Raw genomic sequence first — 22,642 nt, 5'->3', positions numbered from 1 at the left:
TATTTGCTAATCTGGGGCATGCATTGTCTGCTCAGCGCTTACAGCCCACTGCCAGAACCACAACAGAAATGAACAGTAAACGTTCAGGAGCACTGGCTGCCCTGGAAAAGAGACCAAGTTACAGTTGCAGAAAAAAAAATCATCCAGGGTTAATATGCAATGGTATGAATCAAAGTGTGTAGAGTAATTGGAGAGTAACTGGCAAAGCAGGAGCCAGGCTCTCCTTGAGACAGCAACTGGGCAATAAAAGTTTTGCTATAGAGTTTAGCAAAGCTAAGCATTGAGCCCAGTGCTYATCTGTAGTAAGAGTGGGTGGTCTYCAGACCCGCATGCAACAACAAGACTGTTTATGTATTTCTTGACACCAGGTTTTACCTTATTAGGCACACAAGGAGAGAATGCAAGAATCTCCATCTCCATCTGAGAACAGCTGGAGTCACTTAACAGCCTTTAAAAACATATTTTATAGGCATCCTGCTACGTTAATAAGAGTGATTGAAAGTTTTTGCTGATTTTAAAAGATTTATAGCATGATGACAAGAAACTGGAGACACTAAGAGTCAGTCCTTAAATGATAGATTTAAATCATAAAGCTTAGTTTATTTGTTAGCCATAGAAATAATTCATGGATAACATCGTAGCAGGACAATTCCTTGACAATTTATGCCTAATGTCAATGTGTTTCGAAGTTTTTTGCTGACTTGTGGACTGCAAAGGGACATTCACAGTGCTACAATGGAATAATCTATTGGCTCAGACCTTTCTATTTTTTGTTAGGGTTTTTTTTTTTTTTTTTTTTTTTTTTTTTTTGGAAAAGAGTTGGACCACGTAAGAAAGAAGACCAAACTGGCTGAGGGGAAATCACAACTGACTAAATAGCAAAGCGATATGTGAGGAAGAAGGGATTCTGTAGGGACTGGCTCAGGAGAATATTGACCATCAGCCTGAGAGAATGTAATACGATTATAATAGAAATGTTTCCTGTTTGGATAGAGCTTTTGGTGAATAACTCAGAACTAAAAGGGGCCTGGACAAAAGCACACAGCAGAGAGGATTCTCTTATAAAAATAACAGAGGAATTTGCAAGAAATTGTTTTTTCCCCCCAAATTTGGGAAATATATTAATAACTTGAATCACTCAATTGGGGAAAACATTGTATATTTAAACTGTCAGGACTTTTTGAAGAATTTTTGTTTGTTTATTTGATACAGAAATTGATCATTTACTTGTAAATACCCCTCAGAGAACAGTTAGTAGCACTAACTAGTTCACATATTCAACACTCTACCCACTATATCTCATGCCCAATACATGCCCAGTAATTCATCAATTACTTCTCAGTAGGATTGACAATTTTCCCCATGAAAAGTGTGGTGCTGGTTGCTTTATCAGAAATCAGCATAATGAAGGGCCTGTTGAATTTGATGGTAACAGAAGGATGCAAAACTTTTCTAAGGACTATGGCTGTGGCTCCTGCAGCCTCAGTCCCAGCTTCATCTACTTCCAGCAGGGCCTTGTGAATCGCCTGCAGGGAAAAAAGCAAAAATTATGGTGTATATATAAGACATCAAGTAGGAAGGAAAAATAAACTCTCTTCTTAAGGAATATTTAATAGAAGAAAGAAGTGATAAAATCCAGTGGACCCAGTTGTATAGTAAATCTCCAACAGCCTGCCACAGGAGTGTCTTCCATGCCAGGACTAAGCTGGGGACTCCACAAATAGATACAGCCTCACCAGTGTTGAGTAGAAGGGGACAATAGCAGTTTGTGCACTAGTTAGTTTTTTTTCTTAGATGACTTGGACTTCCACTTACATCACTTTCTCTATTGTTCAAAGATTAATGAAACACTGCTATGTCAATGTTAATTTAGGGGCAGTATTTGGACATCTTTGACATATTAAAAAGCAGTTTTAGTGAAATTCTGGTGAAATTCTGCCACCAAAAAATGGAAGTTTCCAGGAAACTTTGAGAATATTAAAAATGAGGTACCAATCAACAAAATATCATGACGTATCTTTTACTTATGGTTTACTTGACACAACTGCATGTAAACAGTTGTATTCCAGTGCCAAGAAATCATAACAATCCTTGTCCCCCTTTCCCATGTACTTAATATCCAGCCTTTTAATAGTGATATTAATGTAATTCAACGGTGAACTCTGTAAAAAAAGCACAACTACTAAGCAAGCCCATGGATATCAGTGAGTTTTGCTTATAACTTTAGTAGGACAAGGATAGAAAACAAGTCTTTAAAAGTCCCAGATATAATTGCTCACAAGTACCAACAATCTCCACTAGCATCATCTCTCACTAGTAACTTACTTTTGAAACATAGAGACCATGGTTGCCAGTAATTCCAGACAGATCAGCATTACCAGAGAATACATCAGTAATGCCCATTTCCTTCAACAGTTCATCAACSTTGTAAGAGCCACTGATAGAAATCCTTGGTAAGTGCAAATTTACTCTTCTGTTGAACAGAGAAAACGAAACAGTAGTGAAGCATGGCAATCTTATTTCAGCCAGCAGGCTGAATAGTATGTAATGCAGTGACACTTGAAAGTATTATTTTGATTTCTAATGTGTTTGATGGTGGCATTTGTACTCTCTGAGCAATCTGGGCATCCAGAGAGAGATGCATCATTTTCTTGTACCTAGATTCTGTCTTTGATTTTAGTTACTCTTGAAAAAAGGCTGATTTCTTCATTGCCGCTGCTTTATTCCAGTGCCAGGACACACATACCTAGCAGATGTTTGTGAGAACAGCAGGTTGCAGAGACTGTAAGCAAATGGACTGAGCACAAAGATTGGAGTGGAAAAGCCAGAAGGGAAAAGAGGGACAAAATCCAAGACACAGCGAAGAAAATGAACTACATTAGCAGCATGAAAGAAGAGATATGGTAGCCAAAAGGCAGACAGGCAAGTCCTGAGATAGCTGTTGAACTGCTATGTCCACTTCTGTCAAGTCAGAGAGTCTGTAGTGGCAAATCATTTATGCTCTAGTCTGACTCAACTTGGGAATCATTTAAAGCCCTGCTTGATAAAAGCATTGTACTAAATCCAGCAGGAGATCTAAAATGAATGCTTTCTCTCAAAAATAACATTATTTTCTAAAGTACAATAATCAATCTACCAAGAGTTACCTGGTTTCAAGTCTGTTATCCCACTTACAAACAGTTTCTTTTGAAAGAGCATCTTCCACTTGTTTCATTTTTCCTTCATCAGGCAGAATGAGCAATGCTCGTGCAGTGCCTTGGTAAGGCAGCTCTATCACCTCGCAAGAGAGATCCTGGTCATAGTAACTGTTGTAGGTAGTTTCACATCGCATCATGTTGACACTAACAGATGCATTTCCGTTCACAAARAAATCATCCTCATAGGTATACTGAAGAGCAAAAGGTTTTTCCCAGGCAGCTAATGGGGGAAAAGAGAAGATAAGACGTTGCATTTGAATATGCAAGGATCATAAAAATGGCTGATATTAATCAGGTCAACTTGAATGTTAGGGTGTTGAAGAGAATTTTAATTCACAGGCTTATACACGTAACTACAGGATCTCATTACGCCTTTTCTGACTTTCCAAATCCCCCTGTTGGGCCATGTCAGATACAAGCTGACTGCACTCAGTCTGGTTAGGAATTCATCAATAGAATAATGAACCTTAAATTCAAGCAGGGCATCAGAAGCAAAGGCCCTCAAAATGCTAGGTCACAAATTTTCAGACAGGGTATCTCATAGGTCTGCCRTAATACTGGGGACTCTTTGATAGAGTATGGCTGTCACTCAGTCCCCTAAGGGTCTGACTGCCACGTATGCTCAGTATGGAGATCTTAGAAACATCCTTGGTTACGACACCCAGACTACAGAGACCACTTGCAGCAGATCTGTGGCTGTGAGCTAGCCCACTGCAGGGGGACTACACTGTTCGCAGCTTTCAGGAAAATTGGACAAACATCAAGCAACCAATATTTCTCTATAATCAGACACCCTGATCTCTGTCACTATTTAGCCAGGCCTAATACTTACCTTGAAAGTGCTGCATAATTTAGCTCTTTCCCATATAGTCACTCTGTTAATAAATCACGAGTTCTTTACATCTTCTTTTTTTTTTGCATCAAAATTATCCATTGTAATATTATGGTCAATTTCTTACCTTTAAAATAAATGTAGTTAATAAGAACCATTATAGTATTGCCATCAAGATGATCAATTAATTCAGGAATTTTCCCCTTGGTTTTCTCCTTYACATAATTATTGATTTGCCTCTTGGCTTCTTCTTCCTTATGGAAATTGCAAGAAAAAAAGTCTGCATCATAGTACTGTTCGGTATTTTTTAAAAATGCCTCCTGTGGTTCAAGCCCAATAGCTGTAAAAAGGGCATTTCCTATATTTAATGTGATGTTAACATCAGTACAATTCAGTACTGCTAAAACTTTATGAAAACTTTCATGTATATGTTCTACATGAGCCTCAGCAACACTGCCAAAGCCCAGTCCTTCCAAAATCTGAGACAGAGTGGTTGACTTAGCACCAAGAGACAGCATTGCAAAGGCAGTGGAGATGCTCATGGGAGAAAAGAAAACATTTTTGTCAGCTTCTTTTGCTATAATCTGCTTGTAAAATCTAAATACAAAATCTGCATAGTTAGAGCCTCGTTTGTGACAGTCATGCTTTAAGAAATTTTCTACTCCATCATGCAGATTCGTATTATTGACTTCATGGCAAACGTCTCCATGGTGGCAGTGGGTTACAGCACAAAGACTGGCAAGGAACAAACACAGGCACAGGAGATGCTTCATCTTCTTTTCAAATTATTCTGTCACAAAATAAACAGTCATTAGATGAGCAGAAGGTAATGATGACCTTTGTAGTAAGTAATAATAAATAGTTTGTTATCATAAATATACAAAGCAACTATAAAGAGCTAATATACATACAGTTTTTAAATTGACTGTGTACACAATTTCAAGTGACATTAATAAATTCAACACAATTATTAATTAAAATGTCAGCTGTAATAAAACCACAATTCTCCATTGTAACTACTTAGAAAAGACTATTCTTTGTTGGCTGTGAAAGTATAGAGCCAARGAGCATATTAAACTCTATTAATAGTGATACTATCTTCCCTGTATCATTGTCTCCTATAGAGTACAGCTAAACAAACAAGCTACCATGAGGTAAGACAGGGTGTGGGTTTCAGAGACATCAGCTGCTCTGCGGTACCTGCCCATATGCACTGTGGTAAATGGGAGGTAACTCAAGGCAGCTCACTTTTCACTGAAAGTGGGATAAACTCCTGCACGTTCACTGGGGTAGACAACTATTAGGGACTCTCTGGTACACCTTAAACGCACATCCTTGTTTACCTCATGGCTATTTATTTGTGTGGCCAGTCACTGGCCACAACTGATAATTTAGGGATGAAAGGTATTTACATAAACTTCAGGCAAAATTCAAGGCATAAGCCTGGAGCAGGCCGTAGCATGTCAGCAATGTACCCAAAGGTGGGCATAAAGRCATGGGGGAAGTGGCAAGTTTATAGCTGGTGACGAGGGGCATGTTTGGAACACAGGGACACCCCATTTGGGGACTGCAGCAGGTGTTTGTGACTGGTTAAATGGTGCCATGCCCCTCACCATCCGTTAACCCGGTAACACGGCTACGGCCACGTGGGATGTGGGGGTCCCTCTAGTGTGGAGGAAGGACCATTTCYAGCACAGGCCCTAGCTCGTGTGTCCGTATGCCATATTCTGGCTGTCCAGGCAGAAAATGATAGACTCCTTATCTGYAGGGAATATGGTCTACGTATGTCAGAAATTCCACAAAATGGCGTATCAGTGCAATCTAGAGCTTCCATAGGTTCCCAAATGTGTATTCTGTTATAAATAGCTTACAACAAATGGGAGAACAACCCTGGAGACAACTRGCCCTTGCTGGTAGTGCAATGCAATGTGCCACATTAGCTGGATCCAAGAAGAAAAGAGGAACACAGTTCCTATTTGAATACTCTAGAGTACTCCAGTTGAAGATGATGGGTTTCTTCACTATGCTCTTTCRCTTAATGCTGGCACGAGATGCTTCACACAAGCCTCCTGCACTTCATAGGAGCTGGAACAAGTCTAGTTTACWGAACTCAGTTCCCTGCTATTTTGAGGACACACAGCATGTAAAAGCTCTTTCAAAATTAACAAGCTATCTATTAAAATAAGCTTTTTGCCATCAACACCTTCTACATGAAAACTTTTCTAGAACTTTACCACTTTTATGTTTACATCTTCTTCCAGTTTCCAGTCRTGTGCATTTATAGCCTGTTTGAACTCATTCCTTCTCTTCCTGGAGCGTATTTCTCCAGGTCATTCAGAGCAAGCACAAGTATCATCCCACAACTTTTCTCTGGATAAGATGAAGTTCTTATTCATTCCTAGATGTGAGAGACCACTGTGTCTGCTCTATAAACAAGATCTAGGTAGAGTTTCTGAAGGCAGTCCAAGTTCTAGTATTCTTGGTGATTAACCAACTGCTTTATTTCTTTACTGATACGGTAATCTTTCTTGTTCGTATAGTCGACATATATACTAGCTACATACTGAGTATGCCTGCCTGAGTCCAGGTAGTGATCACTGCAATGACCTGCAGGGAGAGGGAGAGATGCTAAATTTTAATCTCCTTAAACAAAAAGATGGAGAATGGCCCTGGATGGGAATACRAATCAGCTGCTTGAAACTATTTTAAGTAGAAGTCTCCCCCTTCTTCCCAGGAAAAAAGTCCTCACGTAATGCGGTAAATCAAGCAACTACATATACAAAGACTGCTTCACAAGTACTTTTATAGAGTATTTTTCTCTAGCTATTTGAGATATTGCATACTTGATCAAATAATAACAGGAGGATATTTATCTGTCTGAGACACACCCTCATCCGTGATCACCTCCTATGTCCAAGCAGAGCTTAATCTAAATTTCAAAGAATTTTTGAAGTACAGAATATGATTTGCCTATAGCTAGTTCATGTTAGGCATGGCTCAGAACTTCACTTAATTTCTCCTAGTAATAGACCAGTTCAAATACTTCTAGATTACAGCCCTCTACTAGAAATACAAGAGAAGTACTTCTACCAGAAGCTGGAAAACACTGAAAAATTGTCATCAACTTTCCCCAACATGCTTTTTTGTCTTTAGAAATGTTAACTGTATTAGTTTCAACATTTTGAAATTTGAAAATTCTAGATAGCAAAATTGTATGATTACCACGTCAAAGATGAAAAGACTGGAAAGGCTTTATTAAATATGGAGTGTACTTTTTATATCCCAAGTGGAATTTCAGAAATTACATCTCTGTCAAACCCACATATTGATCTGTCTATGAAAACAAAAGGGGTGATTACATGCAGAAATTGTGGCCTTCCATTCTTCCCCTGCACTCACCACAATCCTAATTAAAAACCTTGGCCTTGGCAGTGGTTCTATTGTTATTTTATATACTAAGTCACCAGGAAAGTTTATAATTTGGACTTTATGGCCAGTCACTAGGGGGATTATGCTAATTCCGAGTCACAGTAAAGGCTGTATCCAACCTGAAAGGTGATTTCATCAACATTCAGCTTTACTAACTGCTTAAGAAATCACTGCAACTTTAAAGGCTATTTTATTCTAATTTCAGGCTAAGAATACTTCCCCTAGAACTGCAGGTTCTGTTGGTCCCTTGGATATTTGTTTATTTACTATTTCATGGCAACAGCTGCAAAGAACAAAGTCACAAATATGCGAATAATATAAATCGAACATGAAAAATCCTCAGACTACAGAAACCATCAGGCTCAAGTCTCTATGAAAAAATGAATGCACTACTTACAAAACCAGAAGTATCCTGCTGTGCTCAATTGATCAAGCTGTTCTCCACACTGTCACTTATATTGCTAAATCATCTTCTGCTTAGTTTCCACTGTTAAACATTAAACAGTATAGATAAAACTTGGAGCCACCAAAAAAAAGGAAAAAAAAAGAAAAAGAAAAAAAGAGGAAACAGAGCAAATATTGATGAAACAGGGTTTCCAAGGTCACAGTTCAACCAGTGGAGCTAACAACCATGTGCCATTTGAATAGTAGCTGTGACTTTCTGTCTGTTGCCTCTGACCACCTTAGGTCTTAGCATAAACACTGCGCAACCTGGACCCTACTGGAAATCAGGAGTGTCGGGAACCGCTAGAAACAGATGCTGACACTTGATGATGAAAGTCAGACTTTCTGTGCTGACCTGAAGCATACAGAGAGCTGGCAGCCGTACAAAGTGGAAGCTCATCTCTCTTCCAAATTCCAGACCAGAGCCACGTCTTCCTCCTGATCTTCAACCTGAATACAAGCTCCAAGTTATAGCCTGTACCTTTTCAGTTTGATAGTAATCCCATGCCATTGAGAGGATATATGGTAGCTATGCTTCCTTCAGGATTTCCTACTATATGTCTTAGTAAGGCAGCAGATGCAGGCCCCTCATATGTCTGTTCTGCATGCACCTGAGTTACTGCTGCAGGTAGGTGGCAGGAACAGAGGCAGCAAGCTGTTCTCATTACTCCCACACATGCAGTGATGTGCACACTTACTTCTTTTTCTTCTGGCCCATCTCCCTACAATCTGAAATGGTTAGAGTGAAAAAAAAAATACTGCTTGTTCCTATTAACTTTTCCCAGTAGGAACAAAATGCTAGAGGATTATGCTGATCATCCAGTTAGCAACTAAGAGTACAGCTGAGTAGTGACATGACATCTGTTTCCCCAGTTGTGACCACTCTTTTGGTCCTATACTTGTCCACCTGTATGAGTAATTTTGTCATACAAACATACATCAACAGAGAGAGAACATAGATAAACCTTGTCTTGACATTCTAACTCTTTGCTTTCCTCACTCCATGTTTTTTCCCTTTCCTTTAAAGTTGTTCCTTCCAATTTTAGCTGCAAAATGTCATAAAAACAGTACAGAGATTATTTTATGGATCAAAACTAAGTGAGTAAAAGGTCATGGTGGTCGAGGACAAGCTGTGTTACAAAATGGTTATACGTCTCTTATTTTCTTTTTCATTGGCCAGGCCTTGTTTTGTTTTTAACAACATTAAGCTACACTTTAACAAGGAATTTCCCTGGCATTTCATTATATTTGCAGCAGTAAGTTGATATGCCAACTTTTGTTTAAACTGAACTGATGAGCACCTGCACATGTGCCAGGTATACCATGCATTGCCATGAGCCAACTAGAGTCCCACCTTTTTCACTGACCGTAATTTTCAACCCTAAAACCACACTATGACACTGTATTAACCAGATTCATACTGATCATTCATTTAGTGACCAGATTCTGCTTCTCTATTAATTGGTTTTAATAGGAATAAAAGTCCAGAATATTAAATAACCAAATGGTTTGTTACTTCTGACAATTAAGACCACACTCAACCAGTGACAAAGTCTATATTACTCAAGTCTAAGTTACTGCTGCATTTCTGGCTTGAACTATACTTCATGGAGATCAGTATCTATTCCATTTCCCAACTTATACTTGACTTCTTTATAAGAAATAGACCCACAGAGTATTTCACGCATTTACCAAGATCTTCTGAATAACTTCCTGCCTGTTTCTTTATTTTGAGCAAATCATTCCAAACAGTCAGCAGGTTTAAAGACATCCTAATTAACCGACGGCTCATATAAATGCTTATTGGACGACAACAGAATCACGCATCTTGTCCAGTGTTGTTCTACACCTAATACCAGAAAATTAGAGTTTTGGTGCCAATCTAGCAACAATAAAACTATTCTGGGATTATGGCTCACAGACATACAAGTTACTTTAAATATCAAAAATTCTTTATCCTTATGGATTAAGCAGTAAAAAGATTTCTAAGTATGAAGTACTGAGATCACAAGTATATTGGCACAGCAGCAACATGAAGGAAACGAGTGCGGAATAAGGAAGGAAAATGCATTTCCTCTCCCCCTCCAGGTAGTTTCTAGTTATATTAATAAATTTTGGGAAGGATCTCACAGTAAGGCTCACAGCAGGGAGAATTGTTAAGACTAAATATCCACATCTGTTTGGTGAACTATGCTTCTTTGAGCCTGGATGAGATGTATGAAGAAAAAAGGCCTTATTTGCACTCAGTGACTGATACATACTCCTTGAGCTTCCTTCCTTGAGAATCTCTCCATTGTGCTGCCAGGAAGGCAAAATTCCTTATTTTAGAAAGAGCATATGAAACAGAGATGAAATACAGTATGTATGATGAGAACACTCACTGGGAGACAGCAGTTCTGCTCCCAGAGCTACTCTTTGTTTGAATTACTGTCACTAATAACATGCATGAACTGTGTAGGGAGCAGGGATGAGAATTTATAAAACTGTTTTTTACTGATGGCAATGATCAGCAACACTAATCATCAATTTTCAGTTGCAAGAACAATTACAAGTTACCAAGTAAATGTAGCATRTGCCTTATGTGTATGGTGTAGCAACAAAAATGACTAAGCCATCTACTGCTGTTTCAGAAGAGTACAGGTTGCCAGATATAGGACAGGACTTACAGCAGACCTCAGTCCTTCTGAAGAAGCAGCAGAAGAGTAGGTAGGATCATCTAACATTAGAAAACTTTATTTAGCCCTTCAGGTGACTCCCAAAATCTTTCAGAGAGGACCTGTTTCTCACTATTTCTGTGTGTAAAGTTTGCACCATGGAGCTTCATTTCAGGCCTGAGTGTTTCTGTAATACAAATGTTAGTAACAAAGCAATCTGAGATTTTTGTATGGAGGTAACTTCCAAAAGTGAGTTCTGTGTAAGAGTAGTAAAAATACTGTTTCCTCTTTCTTTTATCAATCAAAGATAGCTGATGAAATAACCATGTTTCAGTCTTATGAATAAAGATCTCCAAGAACCTTTTCCATTGTCCAGATAATTTTCAGTATTGAATGGCTTCAGGATGGGATGGACAGCCTCAWAATTGAAGCAGTGGGTGAAGAATTTGAGATACATTGCCAGCTCTGTTGAGTAGTTCAGCTCTGACTTTAGGAACATTACTAATACTCTCTCTTGGACTTCAGTTTTCTCATCTGTAAGATAAAAATAACTTGTTTACCTTGCTCTTTTATACAAAATGAAATATATTGTGAAAATATGAAGTTACTTTCAATGACTTTGAGCCATTTAACTTCTTTATTAAATTCAGTGAAGACAGTATTGATTTTTATCAGTTTAATACCACGGCCCCTCCCTTGGTGTCTGTGATGCATAGTTTGAAAAACTGTACTCTGTAGGATGCACCTATACACAGCTTCAAAGAGTGAATTTGGAAAAGTTCCTCAGTTGCAAACTTACATAGGAAGTCATYGAAACTTTACAGAAAGGGTCTTCTTTCCTGAGGTACTTAATAGTTRYATTCAAGAGGTGCTAGCTACCTATACATATGGCAGTGCGGCATGGGAGGAGATCATCAATCACACATAAATTGCCAGTATTAATCATTTTCATGCATCACATGACACTATCTGAGCCAGTCCTTTCATTTTAACTTCTTTTACAACTAAAAAATACAAATATTTGTTGCCAGTACCTCCAGTGTAAGAATCTTGTCTGAGGAAAMAGAGATGGATATGATTGTTGTGTTCACTTTCTCACTTGCAGGTTGACTGAAAGATCCTGCCAGCTGGGATTATCTCATCTGAACCTRTACTTTTACTGCCAGTTCTGTGTAGGCATTATGTTTCTAAAATCACACTAGTTATTGCTGGTTAGGCCCCTGAATCCCGCTCTGGCTGTTTAAACAAAGAAAGGAAGGACTGTTACCATCATCTACAGCTATAAAGCAAAGAGAAAAGCTAGATTTAAACAAAGTGAGCCTCTGACTGTGCTAGGAAGGGAAGCAGAAACTCTCAAGCCCCAGCCCAGTGCTGTAACCACAGGCCCATCCTTCTTTCCTAATAATGTTCTTGCATTAAAGAAAGAAATAAATTAATCAATTAATTATGGGGTTTAAGCAGTAATACAGTACTTAAAATTGTAATAATGTGTGTCTATACAACATGAAAATATAGTTAACAAGAACCATCCCAATGAGTAATTCAAGATTTAAGCAACCTGCATACATTTGAAAGCCTTCATTACAAAGTTCCTTTTCACCTTTCCATTTGGTCCACRGTTAGTTGTTTGTCGGGACTATCTCATCTGAACTGCTTCCTTTACCTTCTTTGTACTGCTGAGTGATGAGACAGTGCCAACATTTAACCACGCAGCTGATCAAGCAAGGCTAATCAAAGTAGTTTCAAATAATAATGATGGCATTACTCCGTGACTCAGAAGCTCAGTTGCCCAAGAATACTACGGATTTTGACTAAAGCTCAAAGAAAGGTCCCAGAAAGTCTCATAAGACATGGAGGCAATTTCCATAATTACTCCCTGACTGCCTCTCCATTCTTACAGAACAGCTTTGCTGAAAATGTGGGTGCAAACACAGCAGTCCACCAAGTGACACACACAGAAAGGAAGCAGGTTTCAATTTTAGTTTGAATAGATACAATATGCATTAGGTTTTATCCTGACCACTACTTTTGACTATTTAGGAAGAATATTTAGGCCAACATTGAGTGGCTTTTAAAAATTCTATTCTAAATCTACACACGAACAAGTAAAAAGAGCAATTTTTCCAGGTAATGAACCATCACACAAGTATCTCAAACTAGTTAATTTCAACAGAAATCAGCTTGAATTGTGACTATTTCAGTTTAGATCAAAACTTCAAAACTTGCCTATGCTGAGCTAGCCAGTACTATGCCTGGTGTTGACTTCCATATATTAATACCTGTTATTTCTTTTCTTTGCCTTCCCTCACATCACCCACAGTCACATCCCCTCTCATGGAGATGGCCACTCTCATCCCCTCAGCACACCATGCCTCTACTCATCACCACCCTCTAGTCAGCTTGGAGAATAGTAACTGCAGAGTGTGTTGACTCTGTTACTCCATGGGGGAAAAGCAGTCCCCTTAGAAGTCGAAGGAAGGGCATGATGATAAAGCCAGACTCTAGCAAAAGCCAACTTTAGGGGACCAATAAAAGCCAYACAGGTTTTTATTTTTCTTTGAGCTGATTTTCACAGAATACCTAAGCATCTTCTTCCATAGAGTAGAACAGTAATACATATGGTATAGGGTCAGCAAGAATGAGTCCTAGCCATGGAGATGCCTACTGATTGTGAGACTCTGCAGAAAGGTAAATCAGGTCACAAAAGCTTCCAGGTGACAACGTCCTGCTCTCAGGTTCATTGATCAACCAGTGAGAGTTCCCCCCCCCCCCGATGATGCAACACTCTTAAATTAATGCCTTTGGTAGAGCTTAGGAGGGTGGAGATTATGAAAACCAGTTTGAACTGGTCTCCAGCCTTTGTGAATGCTCCAGCTTTCCTGCTAATGATGATTGAATTAATCTCTTAACAAACACATTTGTTTTTCTAATTCGCCTCCACACTCTTAATTACTATAACTTCAAACCCAACACCCAAATATTACAGCACAGATGACATTTAACATCTCTTACTCTTCTAACATCTCTGAAATATTTAGATACAGCCTTCCTGAGGTAATCTGTGAAGCACRACGACTAGGATCTCCTCACCAGAAGTAGAACCCTACAAGCCAGAACAAAGTCTAAATGGATTCACTGTCCCATCTTTGACTGAAAGGTGGTAAAATTTTACAGGCATGGTTTGAACACACTTCCCTGTATAGTTTACCATAAAATCAGTTATATCTACTAGTGTGCCATGGGCACTCAGTGCAGAGCTGCAGCTAGCAAGTGCAACAACRTGTTTAGCTGGGAGTTCCACTCTTTTTACTACTGCTTTTATGTTAGCAGGCTTGTAAGTGAGCTGCAACTTCAGGGTCTGGAAATGACTCACTTAATACAAACTACCTGACAAATGCTCATAAATCTTTTCCCATAAACCTGAGAGACTTTCAAGATTATGCAAGTAYACAAACAGATTCTTAGGTGTCTCTGTAGTACCTTAAAGTTCCCTTAACAATCCTTTCTCAGAAAAGCTTCTCAGAAGTTATGAGGGAGCAATTTCTATTTAAGAAAGGACAGTCAGAAAAAATCTAAACATTTGCAAGGATGTATTGGCTTTGTCAGCATTTTCAAACAGAAATGATCAAAATATTTCACACTGACTTTTGTTTTACAAGTGATAAACTTGATTTTTCTACCACTTTTCTATAACATGGAGGAAAAAAAATTCAGAATAATTTTCAGGGAAATTATTAAGATTGTAATTTTTTGTCTGAACTTTGGATACATCACTATTCTGGAACTTCTTTCCTCATATGCTTTGATTTGCATTTATTGACAATAAATTTCTATGTTATCTGTCATTTGATCAGCAATTCACTCAGTACAGTCACACAGTTCACTTTAAAACCTATGAACATCAGCATAGGATCATCAGCAAAATATGTCACCTCAAAATTCATTGTTTCTACATGATTTCTGAATCCTCTGAGTAATATATGCCTAAGCTTATAGCTCATTAATCATGCAAGTGGGTTCTCTCTTTTCCTAGCTTTTTTTTTTGTTTGTTTKTTTTTAATCCTTGGTAGAGGAAACTTTTTTTCTAAACTGTGTACCATGTATCAGTCTGACTCCTACAATCACTGACATATCAACTTTTTCAAAAATTCTTCAACAAAGCCACATTAGCTTTTCCTCACTTTTGTCAGATTTATCTATTGTCTACAAATTCTATAGTTTCCAAAATATAAAAGTTGAACTAACTGATCTGCAATTCTCTACATGCTCACTGGTATCCCCTTTTTTTAAAAAAAAAAGAAAAAAAAATGCATTGTATTTGTCAGTTCTCTTTACTCTGGTACAGAACCAGTCTAAGTGACATATCACAGTAAAAAAGTTTAACACTTTCCTTCCTGTGGTAAGAGCTCTTGCATGAATACTAAATGGTCCTGGCAACTTGTTGTGACTTGGTCTTTCATTTTTTCGAAAAACTTTTCTACAGTTACTTCAACTTGAAATAACTCCTTAGGCTCAACCACTGCAAAAGTTACACATTATATGTGTAATGGACTGAGTTTTCCTTCTCTGGCTTTACTCATGTTGGGCACTCTTACACACTGAACACCTATTCACCCCTCATGCTCTCTGCAGGCTTCTGATATCTTTGAGAAAGAATTTGTTATTAGCTGCTTTGTTTCTCAAAGTCATCTTTGTCCTGTCTTACTATGGTTTTATACTTAGCATTATGGTGGGGCTTTTCCCCTGATTTCATCAACACTTTCATTTTGGAAGTCAACACTTGGAAGTGTTAACAGGAAGTTTGTGGTAGGAAGTTTTTCTTCCCACTTCTGGTAGCTTTCTTTACTTGGTGGTGTAAACTTGCCAGCTTTTTCCTTTTCTTCTGTTCCATTTTAGGTCCTTTTGTTTGGATTTTCCTTAGGAAAGTAATTTGCAAATAAATCTCCAGAGCCAAAATGTTAAGATCTGATTATATCAGAACACTGYTTGTGACCTAACAAAATGCTGCAGTCCCTCCAGATCAATTAAATTTACAAAGCCCTGTAAAAACCATTAAGAAACCTACCCTCTGTCAAAGTTTGCTATGGAATGAACCAGTGATGTAGTCAAAAAGAAATAAAAGCAAGTTGAGTGTATTATCTATTATAATTTGGGTAATAAGTTTACTCTCTGTCTTATTGYCTAATTTGAATATCACACAGATGAGTTTATCTACTTTTACTTCTCTTGTTGTATCATGTTGATTTTACTTGGAGACGGGTTCCTACAAAAAGCTGATAACCTTTATGCACTTTTCTTGTTTTCCTGTCATAATCTATTAGAAAAAGTATTATATAGATGGTGGGCTGAATACTAATTAATATAAATGTAAGAAGCAGCCAAATTCTGCTTATGGAATTAGGCAGCTGAAGAAACAGGAACCACAGCTCAAAACACAAGCTAAGACTGGTAACATAGCTATTAGAGGGTGTCAAGAGAGAAGAGGATTGATGAGACACATGGAACATTTGATACAGTAGAAAACAGTATGCTGTGTATAGCCTTTGAAATAACCATGACAGCATCAAAGAAATCCCAATAATTTCTCCTCCTAACAGAAATAACCTGCTATGCCCTGAACAGACACTTACTGCTTAGGCCAAAGCAAGATAGAGCAGAAGGCTATCTGAAGCTTATCATTTGCATTACCATAYTGATCTAGTATATGTGAGCAGTATAAGGATAACTGTTTGTTGACATCAGTGAAAAACTTACTTGAATCACTATCTTAATAATTAAATCCCAGTTACAGAAATACAATAGCAAAATTAGAAACTTTTAAATGTCATGTTTATTAATTGTCAGTTTTCTACTGTAGTACATTTGTCTGCATATTTCAAGGCCAAAGACTAGTGTTAATGCTTAATATCCATTAATACACCAACCCATTTTAGTCAGTTTACCCCTCCTGCAACCAGGTATCAGATACATACCATGAACATGAGCACAGAAATAAAATACTGATAGATTCTGTGAAACAAAAGGAGGCCAAAAAAATGACAGGAAAGTATACTTAAGAGAAAATAAATACGCATGTGCATTATGAATGTGACTTTTAGTACTGTGTACCCTAATAGCGAAGACGGATCCTAAAATATTGTGACTATGCTAACCATGAAGCGGATGAGAAACAGAGTACTAATGTTGTATTATTGGATAGTCTGGGAACAGAAGGGGTTATGCCAAGAGACACGGTATATGTCAGAGATGGGGTATAAGGTGTTACAAGTAGGGTTCTTGATCCCACAAAAATACTACATTGGTGCTTACTACTGCCAGTGATCTCCTGGGGCCAGGTGGTAATGTACAGGCACTGGCACAAAGGGGAGATCGTTGATGTTCCCTGCTGCTTGGGGGCTTCTAGAAGCTGGTTCATATGCAGGCATATGCTAGAAGTAACCCTCCAGCTGCTCTAAGTTGTATATCTGATTCAGAGGCCTGTTTCGGAGAGCTGAACTGTAGAGATCTCATCTACCTCTTCTTTTCTTAGGTCCAGTTCCGACATGTCTGCCCTGCAAAGCATTTGGGCTGTATGCTCTTGCAGAAACAGCAGAGAGGCCGGTATATTTCTTCAGGGGAAAAAAAAAAAAAAAAAAAAAAAAAGCGCTTTCTTTATGACCCCTTTGCAGCAGCCTAGCTGGTGGGACAGCTGAAAGGTAAGGATGTATCAGACTCACTGGACAAAATGGTACTATGCAAGACAGTAAGCATTATGTATGTTAAGAACTATGCTAGATTTGAACTTCATGTTGGTAGGAAAATGGGCACAAGTAGCACAGTGCCGTAACTTGTACAAGTTTGTCAGTCAACGCAAAAATAGGTGAGAAGACAGCCAAGAGGGAAGAAACAGGCTTACAAAATCCTCTCCACCTACATGCTCCCCATCTTCCCTGCTAGAAGATGCATCTATGCTCTCAGTATTACACAGGTCTATTTTGTCCCAGATTTAATGACAGTTTTGCCTGAATGCAACCTTCTTAAAAAAAACAAAAAACAAAAACAAAAACAAACAAGGCCCAAACAAACATGCAGCTCTGGCAACTTAAACTGATGAAGAGTCTCATCTGAAAAAAAATAATGAATAACACAGGTTAAGAGGTAGGGAGCCCTCTGTAGCCATGCTATACTCATTASGTCAAATATATGTTTAAAAGTGGTGATCACTGCATACCTAAYGTGTACATCAACTTAATATTTTTTCAGAGGATCCACAATTTTACCCATGAATAGCACATTGTCATTCATATACATGATCATTAGGAAGGGCCTGTTGAATATAATGGTAGCAGGAACGGACATGGGCACTATTTCCATGCCCGTGGCAGCTGCAGCTTCGGTGCCAGTCTCATCCACCTTTACCACAGCCTTATGAACAGCCTGTGAAGAAACAGATATGTTACAAATCAAGGAGGTACAAAATTAGTTGCCTAAATAAGAACTTTTAGCTAAAAGTGCCTGAAGAAGTTATTGGTAAAGAAAAGCAGCAGAAGGACAGCTGTGAGTTCACTGCAAGCCTTTTTTCTTTGTGAACTTTTTAAGTTCACAAAGACAGAAAAAATGGGAAAATGAATTAGCAAGATACATGAAGCATGGCTTCCTTTGCCCTAGAGAGCAAATGCTCATCCCTGGCACAGGGGCATCTCCATGCTAGCAAAAACATTTACTTTGTTTTTTATCTTACTCCCTGTTCACACTACTGCAGATTGGTGGAGCTAGAATAAAACTTAAAAGAGACTACATTTAACTGTCTTTGACAAATTCATATAGATGAAGAAGTAACATGCAGATTAGTACAATGAATAGTCCACTGATTTTTTTTTTCCATGTTCCTTAATGTCTTGAAACATATTGGGAATAGAGGAGTACTGAAAATAGAGTGTTAGAGCAGAGAAGGATATAGGTTTTAGCTTGCAAAATCAATACATACACAGACCCTAATTCACTAAATTCCACCTGACATTATAGGGCAGTTGCTTTGCTCAGTATTAGACGATGAAATTTGTACTGCAGGGTGGCTGTGATTGTCAGAGTTCTTGAAGCATGTTATCTTGAAATATGACTTGGGTATCTTGAAGTATCTCTTACCTGTAGCTTTTGCCAAGGCCTGGCACTAATGGGATTCATTGCTCACAGGACTGAAGGCAAATATTTTTAATAATTGTCTTTTTCCTTTCTCCCAGACACCTTAAAAGCAAGTATTATTTCTGCCTCCTCCCCAAGATACAAGCCGTGATATATCCTACTGCTCTCTACTTGACAAAGACAGGCAAAGCTGGATACAAATGGAAGCAGAAATAGGATGACTGTAACAGCACACTGCAGTCACCAGGGTGAAGAGATGCAAGAATTTGGCCATGTCTTTTTTATAAGATGACCCTACGTAGATCAAAGAGGTCTTCTATATTAAAAAAAAAATAGATCTGATGCATCTCAGGCTAACTGTGCTGTTAGCCTAAGTAATTTTGTTGAAATACACKGTATGACAGAAGCTGCCTTTACATATATAGCAAAGCCTTTTTACATGAGATTTGCATCATGAACATTTTTAAGGAAAATGATGGGAGTACCAGTTACCATAGACCCATAAAACAAAAACCAGTATGACTTACCTGGGAAATTCTGTGCTGGGGCTGTCCAGTGATCCCAGATAGGTCAGCCTTATCGGTGAATACATCCATAATGCCCATTTTATATAACACATTTTTTAGGTCATAYGTCCCAGAAAGAGTGAATTTTGGAAGATACACATTTGCTGAGCTGCCAGAAAAGAAGTGCAAGAATATGGTGAATTTTTGATCAGATATCACACTATAACACAGATGTCTAAAGACAACTCAGTTTGCTTTCTCCCTCACAGCTCACACTGCTTGCAGGTTCCCTGTAGCCTACATGGGAGATATATAGTGGCATTAATTTGGGGAGAAGGAAAGGAGGTTATAACAGGAAGGCTGTTGGAAGGCTGGCTGAAAGGCTAGGCCTCTAGGCTGTTCGCTCACAGACTGTAGTGAGCCAACAGGGGAATAGTGAGATTGATCCATGTTTTGATTGATCATTGAGCACAATATATCCCTAATGTACCTCCTCAAGGTTCTTCATCTGATTTTTTCAAAAGTCGGTGATGATTCTGTGCTTTTGACTTGAGGCATCTTAAACACGCCTCATTGCTGAATGATGCAGAGTATTCACCTTGTGACAAAACAATTCTTTTCTAAGCATCTCATCCCAGGCACACAAAAAATCCAAGACATTCAAATTCACTGGTCTCTTTTGAAAAAAATGTTGACCTTTGATTTTACCACATAAATCAAAACCAAAGAAAGCAAAAAGATATACTAAAGGAGCAGGACAATATGTGGCGATTATTTTACTGATGACAAAATAAAAAGCAAAAGCACAGTGATAGATTCTAGTCTATCTATCTCAATAGATAATTCTTCTCCTATGTCCAATCTGATGCCTGATTTATTCAAATTTTGGGGAAAAGTGACTAGTCTGGTGCTTTCCATAAATTAAGCAAAGCTCTAYATTTCTGACTCACTTCTTCCTTGCTCTCCCAGGAAGGATCTAACAATTCCTTTCTTAAGGTTAGAACTAACATTAACAATCAGAAGCAGCATATCTTGAATTAGAGGCTAATAATAATGCTGATAACAGGTACAGTTTCTGATGAGAAACTGAGACAACTGAGCAGGGTTCCAGTCCAGGCAGAGTGCAGAGCACTTAATGAAGCTGGTCAAAGAGTAAGTCATCCAGTGTACAACCAAGAAGGGAAGGGCCATACCTCCACCTTAGCATAGCATCTCCATGAATCTAATGCCAAGTCTGGCTGGTACCCAAAGATAAGAGTGCTAGTGGATTGATAACAGGTTGCTGATCTCTCACTTATACCTATTTTCTGATGCTGCTGATTGCTGCCTCAAGTGAGGATGCAACTGTCATTGCATCATCTGTCTTGCTATTACATGAGGAGACTCATTCACAAGCCCCCACTTGCTGCCAACATGCAGGAAAGAGAAAGCAGTAGGCATAGAGCAACAATGTGACCAGGCAGGAAGCACTAGGATACACTTTCCAGAAGTGAACACTGTGTTTTTTTTCACAGTTCAACCATTGAATAGATCTCAGCTGTCTATACTGGCAATACTTTGACACTATCCCCCATTCTACAGTCATTAGTAATGAATAACACTCCTCCCAACACTGCAGCTTGTATCCACTTCAGGTTGCAGGTAGAGAAACAAGGACAAAAATAGCTGGCCCAAGACCCTTTAATCAATTCATACTCTACATCAAATCCATCTCCCAATAGTAGAAAAAGGCAATCAATTGTTCTGAAAGCTAGAGTAAAAATGAAGAGTTTGTGTCATCAGTTTGCAGGAGAGAGAAACATCATGACAAAAAAGGGGGAGCTGCATGAGACAAGCTGAAGATCTCTGGCAGTGATGCCTTTATATATTAGAAGTTTTACATCCATTGAGGGCTTCTACATAGGATATCCCAGGTTTGGAGGACGAGGAAACATAAAACTTTCCAATTGTWTTTAGCTCCTTTCTTGCTGATTTTAAAGGCAATTCGTGTTTCTTYGACACAAATACTACACAAGTATTTTAATTCAGCTTCTTATTCATCCAATATTGATTTTAGTGACCAGTCATATAGCTGCTCCTACAAGTTTCAAAACTATGAAGCTGCACTGAAAACTACACATTTTTTTCTGTCAAATTTTTGTGGAAAAGTGTTATATTGTTTTGAGAAGTTCTTACAGTCATTCAAAGTAAAGAGCATTTAACTGTTTTCTGTATTAAGATATCATTTTTGTCTTCAGTTGAGATAAAATTCAGTTGAGAACTGATCATGTAAAACACTTGTCAAACATGCCAAACATTACTGATCACTGTAACAGGCAGAAAGGAAGCAACAGCTACGAAAAAAGTGATGAAGGAAAGTGGTAGAAATTTAGTTGTAAATAGGAGAAGGTAAGAAACWGAAAAAAATGAGAAGTCTTTTAAGATAGAGAACTGGAGGACTACAGAGAGATGAAGAGAGGAAACAAAATGCAGAAACAGTAATGGTTCTAGAGTTGCCAAGGTTTTTCCTTTGTGCAGTACTGTTTGTGAAAACACAGAGGCACAAGAGAACCAAATTCTAGCTTTGGTCGGTGGGAAATCTGCTGTAGATTAAAATAAAAATAGTATCCTGATCATGACTCAAGGATCACAGACTTAAACCAATGTAACCTCTTGCCTATCATCTCAACATGTAACTGCAGAWTTTTACCTTTTTGAGACTAATGTCCTCCATCTTGACACACATTCACAAGACAATTTTTTTTCCAACTTCTTCATTCTTCCCTTATCAGGCAAAACAAAAAAGGCTGAAGCACCTCCTTTGTAATCCATTTGCAACACAGTGGAAGACAGCTGTTTATCRTAGCCATGCTTGAACAGGCCCATTCCAAACATCATCGGGACTTGAACCGCCTTGTTCCCATCCACAAAGAATTTGTCCTTTTTAGTGTTTTTTGGATCAAAGGGTTTTTCCCACTCAGCTTGAAATGTAAGAGACAGAGTTATAAAATATTTTTAGGACAAGAAACAATAAGGCACATTCATAGTTGATATAAATTGGTATAGCTGGATCAGCTTCAGAGATAAACCAGTTTGCAATGAGCACTTATCTTACTGCATAATCAGAACAGTTCAATAATAACACACAATAGGAAAAATAATTTGCAAGAAAACCACCAGTTCTTACAGAAGGTCACAATATACTTTATTTAGATGAGATGATGCATATCAAAGGTTCTTATGTGCACAGAGGGATATGCATTTTTTCCTATATGACAGTAGTTTTAAGGTGCCTATAAAGCCCCAATATGATGCAACCTTTAAATGAGAGCTAAGAATTAAAAATATTCTCTCCTTTACTTGTTCCCACACCAAAACAGATTTGTGAAGGATGAGGTGAGGGATGAATCTTCTGGAGAAATAAGGAAGAGATTCAGGTTACTTGCAGAGAGGAAGTATTTAATGTGCTGCTTTAGTTGA

At 38.3% G+C, this 22,642-nt stretch overlaps 2 protein-coding genes across 2 annotated transcripts in view; both read right to left on the bottom strand.

Annotated features, from left to right (window-relative positions):
• Window positions 1-1,331: 1,331 nt before the first annotated feature.
• On the bottom strand, window positions 1,332-4,802 carry LOC146588713 (alpha-1-antiproteinase-like). The gene is made up of 4 exons (XM_085317646.1): window positions 4,157-4,802; window positions 3,147-3,417; window positions 2,326-2,473; window positions 1,332-1,526 (listed from the first exon to the last, which is right to left on the bottom strand). The coding sequence occupies exons 1-4, from the start codon at window positions 4,800-4,802 to the stop codon at window positions 1,332-1,334; spliced, it is 1,260 nt and encodes a 419-aa protein (XP_085173772.1).
• A 12,950-nt stretch (window positions 4,803-17,752) lies between these two features.
• The window catches only part of LOC146588712 (alpha-1-antiproteinase F-like), an 8,360-nt gene continuing 3,470 nt past the window's right edge, over window positions 17,753-22,642 (bottom strand). Inside the window, exons 2-5 of the mRNA XM_085317645.1 lie at window positions 21,873-22,143; window positions 20,586-20,588; window positions 19,205-19,352; window positions 17,753-17,972 (exon numbers count right to left, since the gene is read on the bottom strand). Coding sequence (XP_085173771.1) covers window positions 17,784-17,972; window positions 19,205-19,352; window positions 20,586-20,588; window positions 21,873-22,143 — 611 coding nt within the window. The 3' untranslated portion in view covers window positions 17,753-17,783. The remainder of the gene's footprint in view (window positions 17,973-19,204; window positions 19,353-20,585; window positions 20,589-21,872; window positions 22,144-22,642) is intronic.

Source organism: Rhea americana, unplaced genomic scaffold, assembly GCF_003343005.1.
Source record: "Rhea americana isolate MKP2758 unplaced genomic scaffold, rheAme1 scaffold_5, whole genome shotgun sequence".
Taxonomy (NCBI): domain Eukaryota; kingdom Metazoa; phylum Chordata; class Aves; order Rheiformes; family Rheidae; genus Rhea; species Rhea americana.
The sequence above is the reverse complement of the archived record's forward strand: the minus strand, read 5'-3'. Positions and strand labels throughout refer to the sequence as shown.